An 8,725-nucleotide genomic window follows, 5' to 3' on the forward strand; every position below is an offset into this window, starting at 1 on the left:
ACCTTTTAAGCCCCTGACTTTATGGCTCCTGGCATGTCGGTGTATTTTGGAGGCCCCGGAATTTATACGCCCAGATTCAATTTAAGGAATGATAACATTATTATTCGACCTCCGCTCTTAAACCCGTCTTTGATTTTTTCTCTTTTTCCTTTTAATGTTATGTTAAGTCGTGCTTTTTGATCGTTTGTTTTGTAACGAATATATATTTTTTTTATTTATTTTCTTTCCTATTTTGTAGATATCTCACTGATGTTGATGTTATAGCCTTTTGGTTGAAAAACATTTCTTCTGGTGGCTAAACTTCCTTTTGATTTCGCAGAGTACTTCTTCTTTATTTATTTATTCATCCATCCATTCATTTATATATCTGTTTGTTTATTTATTTTCATTTATTTTTTGTGTGAAAGGGAGATTCTGTCACGACCATCTTGTGTCCTTATACCTGAGTAATACCGGTAATCATAAAATAACATCTTATTCAAATTCTAAAGACGAGATCAAACGGGCCCGTGAACTGGAAAAAGAAGCCAGTTGATTCTGAACTGAAAGCAGCAGCTAAAGGAGACCCCACAGATCAGATTATCATGTCAAAGGCGTATGGTAATTGGTCGTAATTTATGTGTGGTTACGAACTTCCAAGAAAACATTTCTCGGACTGCCCCCCCCTCCTCCGCTGCTCTCTCTCTCTCTCTTGTTTCCAGGAATGGGGCATAAAACGTCTCATCTCAGATTCAAGAATGAAGTTTCTGAAAGGCCATTGTGATTGCGACGTAGCTTCAGCGGGATGACTTAACCCTATTATTGTCGTCGACGAGGGGGTCTGCTTTAATTCATAATGTCTTGTTAAGCAGTTTGCAACCGAGAAATGTTTTGATTGCCTTTCTGATGAATCTAGACAAATGGTGTCCGGTGTTCCTCAGGGTTAGTAGGAGTGTTTTGGGTCCTTTGGTCTTTTTAAGCCGCTTGCAATAGAGAAATTTTTTGGGCTGGGTTTCCAATGAGTCTAGACAAGATTGTCCAGTGTTCCTCAGGGTAGTAGGAGTTTTTTTGGGTCCTTTAGATAATTTATTTTTGACTGGTTTTCTACTGAGTCTAGACAAATGTTTTCCGGTGTCCCTCAGGGTAGCAGTTGTGTTTTGGGTCCTTTGGTCTTTTTATGCAGTCTGCAATAGAGAGCTGTTTTTGATGACGTTTCTAATGAGTCTAGCAAATGGTACCCGGTGTTCCTCAGGGTAGCAGTAGTGTTTTGGGTCCTTTGGTCTTTTGAAGCAGCTTGCTTGTTTTTGAGTGGGTTTCTAATGCGTCTAGACAAATGCCGTCTGGTGTTCCTCAAGGTAGCTGAGAGTACTGTTTTGGGTCCCTTGGTCTTTTTAAGCAACTTGCTGTTGAGAAATATTTATTTATTGCGTTTCTAATAGTCTGGACAGGATTGTCCGGTGCTCCTCAGGGTAGCAATAGTGTTTTAGGTCATTTTGGTCTTTTTATGCAGTTTTGCAATAGAAAATTTGATGTAAACTGCACTAATCCTTTGTAAATATTGTAAATAACTACATTTTTGCTTATTTTTTATCGTTGTAGAAAATTCACGTTCTCTTACAGCAATAAGTTGAAAAATTATTGGAGAACTAAATATTCCGTCTTCTAACTTGCTATGGGGCTTCGTATAATACTTTACTGTTCATGTTTCTTTCTGACTTTCAAAATGCACTTCACGTAAGAACTCGGAGAATCAATCATAATGTAAACCCCTTAGTTTCATATAGATGTAATAAATAGTTGCCCAAGTGTCTAAAACAATTCACATTTAGTTCATTATTGATAGAAAAGTCTCCTTTAAGAAAAAGAACGAGGACTGCTTCTACAGCAGAAGGAAAATAGTCTTGTACGGTATCTGTATTGGACCGTTTACCAGCCAGTGAAAAGTTCGCCGAATAGTTTTTCCAAACGAACTGATCTGTGCTTTCAAGTGACTGAGGGCCGGGGAATGTTTGGGGGAGAGAGAGACAGAGACACAGACTTAGAAACACACAAACACACACACACACAGGAACTGTTTGTCTAAGTTTGTCGTTGGGCCGGGTGGAATTAAAATCGTTTGCTTGGAGAATTTCTTTCACATAGTTTCTGTCTTTGCGTCAGTTCGAAATTGGTTGTTGTTCCTATTTTTTTGTGGTGGGGGGGCAAGGGGGGTCGAAGGATATATTTTAAAGGTCCCGTGGAATTAGGCTGGTCTCTCTTGCAATACCGACGTCTCTTTGAGATGGGTATAAAAAACGGCGCCTTTGAGAGAGAGAGAGAGAGAGAGAGAGAGAGAGGCTAGGAAGGGGAAAAGGAAGTAATGAAACGCATGGAATTTTATCATTGCTTAAAGTAACATGTCCCTCCTTGCAAGAGAATTTTTTTAATTCATACTTTTTCCTTCCAGAGATGGCTCAACTCCATTACCATTTTCTCGTTTCCATTTTTTATTGTTCACAGTAACTTTTAATTTTCTTTCACGTGAGAAGCTAAACTATTAAATAGCGTAACCTCAAAAAAAAATCCACATTTTATTCCATTCCCCCCCCAAAAAAAAAAAACCTATATTTTGTGCCCTGTTTCAGACACCTTTTTAAATGGCGCTATATGTGTAATTCAGAGTGAATATTTTTTTTCAGGAATTTATGTGCATGCACATTTTATCCACCGTAAATAAATCTGCGATAGATAACTAGCTACCGCTTTTTATTTTATTTAATGATTTTAGTTTCTGATAAAAGGTGTATAGTGGATGCTTGCCTGGGAACGAATGGTAATCGAAGCTCCTTTTTTTAAGTAGGTCTTTTTTTTATTTTTTCAATTTTAGGCCCAATGGGGATTTAAGCTCTTTTACTAGTCAATTTTCTTTGTATTTTTAAGCTTCAGAAACATAAAGACGTATTTGAAATTCGAATTATGAAAATTTGTTTCAAAATAAATTTTGTAGTTTAAATTTATACGAGAGAGAATTTTGAAAACAATACCTGTGGATGAATAAGCTCGGACATGAGTGCAAATTGTGTAGTTAGTTAATTGAATTGAATTATTAAAAAAATTCACCCATTCTGGCTTATGATTATTACAGATTAATATTATATGTATACATATATGTATATGCATATACATATACTGTATATAAATTTTTGCAAGAATGACGCAGTGATAACCAAAAAATCTAAAAAGATTTAATTGAACTTTAAAAAGTAAAATGTTAAAAAATGAAGCTAAAACGAAAACCGTGCAAGAAAATTATTGTTAAAAATAAAAAAAAAACCTCCCAAAACTCTGGAAGCAAAACAAAATCGTGCAGAAATCCAAGAGTGTGTACTGTGGTGGGGGTGTGGGCGGGGGCGGGGGCGGGCAAAGTTTATTGTAAGGGCAAACGGAATGACCCATTCTTCAGGAATACGTGATGGCGGGGAAATTATAGGTCCTGCGGCACATTTCCTGAAATGTCCGTCGCATTTCATCCCTGATCTACTGTTTGTATTATGTCGCTTGAGTTATCGCCTCCTCTCTCTCTCTCTCTCTCTCTCTCTCTCTCTCTCTCTCTCTCTCTCTCTCTCTCTCTCTCTCTCTCCTCCATTGCATGAATGTTAAGTGACCTTGTTATTCATTTTCATTTCGTATTTTCTCTCTCTCTCTCTCTCTCTCTCTCTCTCTCTCTCTCTCTCTCTCTCTCTCTCTCTCTCTCTCTCTCTCCTCCATTGCATGAATGTTAAGTGACCTTGTTATTCATTTTCATTTCATATTTCTCTCTCTCTCTCTCTCTCTCTCTCTCTCTCTCTCTCTCTCTCTCTCTCTCTCCTCCATTGCATGAATGTTAAGTGACCTTGTTATTCATTTTCATTTCATTTTCTCTCTCTCTCTCTCTCTCTCTCTCTCTCTCTCTCTCTCTCTCTCTCTCTCCATTGCAAGAATCTAAAGTGACCGTGTTAATCATTTTCTTATCCTCTCTCTCTCTCTCTCTCTCTCTCTCTCTCTCTCTCTCTCTCTCTCTCTCTCTCTCTCTCTCTTCTTGTAAGTAGATTGTTTATGTTAGAATGGATTTACATTTTATGAAAAGCATTTTCATATCCTTTCACACATACACACACACACACACACACACACACACACACACACACATATATATATATATATATGTGTGTGTGTGTGTGTGTGTGTGTGTGTGTGTGTGTGTATAAACAGAATATATGGGTGTTTATGCAGTTTGGTATATATGCATGTGTGAGGTGTTTGCTTTTACTAGAATTACCAAAATAATCAGATCGATTCACAACACAAAAATACCAGAAAAGAAAGGACCAGCTCAGTGAAATTTTGATGCGGTCGTTATGTAAATAAAGACTTGAAAATTTGTAAGTAAATCTTTGATGCGAAACTTTGGACGATAAAGTAGCATTTGTAATGGACCGTAATTATTGAATTATTTACATATAGAGGAGTATTGGAAGAATAATATACAGGGGGCGCTGAAGTGGAATAAATTAAGGCCGCCACTAACGTTCATGTATACCTGCGCACTTATGCGTGCACAGTCGGCCTGTGCGGGCAAAACTGAACCCACTGACGTTCAGTTTTGTCTGCACAGACATAACTGCGCAGGTATAAATGAACGTTAGTGGGTTCAGTTTTGCCTGCACAGGCCGAATGTGCAGGCATAACTGTGCATTTATAACTGAGTGTTAGTGGCGGCCTTTAGTCGAGATAGATGAAAAGGTACACTCGGCAAGGAAAGTTAGGATACAGTTTTTTTAAATCTTCGGACATATATTGCTCAATAATGCGACATCTGGCAACTTTAGAAAGGGGAGGAGCTTCAGTCTTATTGTGTTTTTTTTTGTTTGACCTCCTATACCTTTCAACCATATTCTACGATTCTGAAATCATTGATACTTAAATGCAGTAGTAAGCTTTACAGTATTCGTTCAAGTTGTAATTTGCAGCGACAGTTCTGAGCAAAATAAACATTTTTCGACATAACCTACCAAGTAACCTTACACAAATGAATTTATGACACCACAATGAACGGAATGCTTGCATAATCGGAAACGCGATCTTCCATAATGAAATCAAGAGTTAAATTTGAGCAATGTCCAACGAAAAACGTGGGGAACAATAAAGGAACGAATGCAATGTTATGATGAGAGAGAGAGAGAGAGAGAGAGAGAGCCTGCTGTTGTGTAAGCCTAGGCCTATATGTAGAGCTACTCATTTCATTATTTTTTCTTTTAGAGACTGAGCGATACTATATTTGTATAGTATGTTTTAGCAATGGAGAGAGAGAGAAACTATGGCAACGTCAAGAAGCATCCAGTTACTTGTGTTTTCCCACCGAAATTCCTGCTCTGCTCCTCACATCATAGAGAACACTCTTGCGGATTTAAATAGATTTGGTTAACCTACCCTAGCTGTCGCAACATTTACTGCCATTAATTCCAGCTGACTTTTAACACCGTGAAATACAAATATGAATGCGTAAAAATTAAAGAAATTATCATTACCTCATATGCTGATGCAATAATAAGCCTGTTCATGACAGAAAACGAGTAAATATTGCCGTTCTGATAAACAGTATACACCGAGATATCCACACACTATCTTTTAGATCTCTTTGAACAAAGTCATCTGAGAAATTCTGATTACTTCGGACATGCATGGTGTTTTCAAGTATCTGAACGTTTTTGTTTTGCAGATTTAACATATATGATATAATTTGCATTGTGTTTTCACATTCTAGAGTAAATTTACCGATATTATGTGTTTTCTGTAAGAAAAAAAATTAAAATTCGATGAACGAAATCTAATGAAAACTGTATCCTCACTTTCCTCGCCGAGTGTACATTGTTCCGGTTACATTAACTGGCCTTGTACAGGGAAACGTAGAAGACAAGATGATAAAGGAAAGTACATAGGACAGGAATTACCGAGACGAATCATGGTACTGCTACATTAGCAGTGAAAGTACCTGGGCACGCATCAGCCAGGATAGTATTACCGGTAGGTAATGTGTTGTGTTTATGGAGAGAAATGGTTTTACCTCTGAATCTACTGTTATTCTATGATAATTAATCCGTCATTTTCCTTTTCTTTGAATACATTCTTTTAAATAAGTTGTCAATTGCCTTTGGAGTTGCTCGAGCGACTGTAAGGTTTCACCAGCAGGCATATTTCTAAGTGCCTTTTCATCTTGCTGTCCAGCCACCCCAACCCCTCTTTTAGTTTTCTGTAAAAGAAAACTATTGTGCCGGCTTGGTCTGTCTGTCCGCACTTTTTCTGTCCGCCCTCAGATCTTAAAAACTGCTGAGGCCAGAAGGCTGCAAATTGGTATGTTGATCATCCATCCTCCAATCATCAAACATACAAATTGCAGCCCTCTAGCCTCAGCAGTTTTTATTTTATGTAAGGTTAAAGTTAGCCATAATCGTGTACCTGGCAACGATATGGGACAGGCCACCACCTGGCCATGGTTAAGGTTTCATAGGCCGCGGCTCATACAGCATTATACCGAGACCACCGAAAGATAGATCTATCTTCGGTGGCCTTGATTTTACGCTGTAGCGGTTGTACAGAAAACTCGATTTCGCCGAAGAAACTTCGGCGCATTTTTTACTTGTTTTTTTACTGTCTTTAGCACTGAATGGCTGAAAGTGCCCCAGTGCTTGGCTTTGCAGCCAACTTTTTGTAAATCAGTCAGTCAATGGAACGTCCAGAACTAATCTTGACCTTTGAGGGAAGAAAGTGTTGTGAATCTGTCAGTTTTTCTTTAGTTAGGTGACAATTATACCCTTTAAACTGAAGATCGTCGGATAAAGCCCTTCTGGAATGTAGAAAAATATTAAAGAGTTGTCGAGGTAACTGATTCTGTCACTGGTTGCTGACCCCGTAGCGGGCTAGTGCTGTCAGTGCACTTGATGCGGTGCACTGTCGGCATTACTTAAGCAGCGTCCCTTCGGCCCCTAGCTGAAACCCCTTTCATTCCTTTTATTGTACCTCCGTTCATATTTACTTCCATCTTACTTTCCTACCTCTCCTAACAATTGTTTCATAGTGCAGTTGCGAGGTTGTCCTCCTGTTGCACCTTTCAAACCTTTCTATTCTATTTCCCTTTCGGCGCTGAATTACCTCATAGGTCCCAGCGCTTGGCCTATGGCCAAAATTCTATATTTCATTCCATTCCACTGGTTGCTTAATCTGTAAACAAAGTGACGATTTGCCAAGAACGCTAACAAGAGGATGGACCTCACAGCCCAGGACTAGCGTTCAGACGTGTCCTAATAGAAAAATAAGCGGAAAACGACCATTTCTTGAAACCGGGAGAATGGAATTTGAGGTAAAAGTTGGGTCTTTACAAGACATATGAACCATGAACCTTGATTTATGATAACGGCCAAGAACGGTAAAAGGAAAAATCCCTTATGAATGAGAATAACAACATATAAAAGTCGAACGAGGGCCTTTGAGGGTGCCAAGGAAAGAAATTACTCCTTGCTTATGTATATTGAGAAGGTGCCAAGTAAAAATATCCCTTACATTATTGGATAATTATATTTCATTGATCAATAGGATTGTTCGTTATGTTTTATATATATGTTAGTGATTGTATACAGACAATATTTGTAAGGATTATTTTGAGACATCCTTGCTGGCACTAACCGAGCTAGATAACACACCACCCATGCCGACGCTTCGCCTTCAGGAAAAACAAATGCGAGAATGCATATGATGCCATATCGACGAATAAGCAGAAGCCGCGCGTGCGCACGCGCGCGTCGCTTCATATATACAAACACGGTCCATAAAACGAGCATACCCGTATTATCATGACGTATTCATAGGCCATAATACTTTCTCTCTCTCTCTCTCTCTCTCTCTCTCTCTCTCTCTCTCTCTCTCTCTCTGCGGCATTGAAAGCATACATAAATTTCAGACGACTCCAATTGGCCTCCTGAATCGGCGAGGTAATGCGATGGGAGTGAGGCCATATATAACTCCTGACAAAGTTTTTATGGCGATTTGAAAAATCTGTGGTTCCAGTCTGAGGAGGAGGAGGAGGAGAAGGAAGATGAGGAGGAGGAGGAGGAGGAGGAGGAGAAGGAAGATGAGGAGGAGGAGGAGGAGGAGGAGAAGGAAGATGAGGAGGAGGAGGAGAAGGAAAGTCCATTCCGATGAGGAACGCTGGCGCCTCCCTTTCCCCTCTTTCGCTTGTTTACGAACTAAGTTGGACCTGGGTATTCCATCTTGGCTGGAAGGGTTCGTATTATTATTATTTTTTTATTATTATTATTATTTTTATTATTATTATTATTATTATTATTATTATTATTATTATTATTGTATTCCGTCTTTGCTAGAAGGGTGGGTATTATTATTATTATTATTATTATTATTATTATTATTATTATTATTATTATTATTATTATTATTATTATTATTATGAAGAATAAAGAGTGTTGCAAATACGCCTCTAATATATTCTTTATCCGAGTATGAAAATTGGTCAATTATAATCTTATATTAGCGTAGACGAGAAAAGAATTACAAGGAAAAACTGTGAACACCAAATATAACATTAACTCAAGAGATGCGGCCTTCGTATTTCACGAGACATTATTATTATTATTATTATTATTATTATTATTATTATTATTATTATTATTATTATTATTATTATTGCGCTTGGGTAAGTTTAGTTACCAGGGCA

At 38.1% G+C, this 8,725-nt stretch overlaps 1 protein-coding gene across 1 annotated transcript in view; it reads left to right on the top strand.

The window, feature by feature from the left end:
- The window catches only part of LOC136829566 (uncharacterized), a 27,136-nt gene extending 18,943 nt beyond the window's left edge, over positions 1-8,193 (top strand). Inside the window, exon 4 of the mRNA XM_067088413.1 lies at positions 8,059-8,193. Within this exon, the coding sequence (XP_066944514.1) occupies positions 8,059-8,193 (135 nt within the window). The remainder of the gene's footprint in view (positions 1-8,058) is intronic.
- Positions 8,194-8,725: the final 532 nt, after the last annotated feature.

The sequence above is a fragment of the Macrobrachium rosenbergii genome, chromosome 44, assembly GCF_040412425.1.
Source record: "Macrobrachium rosenbergii isolate ZJJX-2024 chromosome 44, ASM4041242v1, whole genome shotgun sequence".
Lineage (NCBI taxonomy): Eukaryota > Metazoa > Arthropoda > Malacostraca > Decapoda > Palaemonidae > Macrobrachium > Macrobrachium rosenbergii.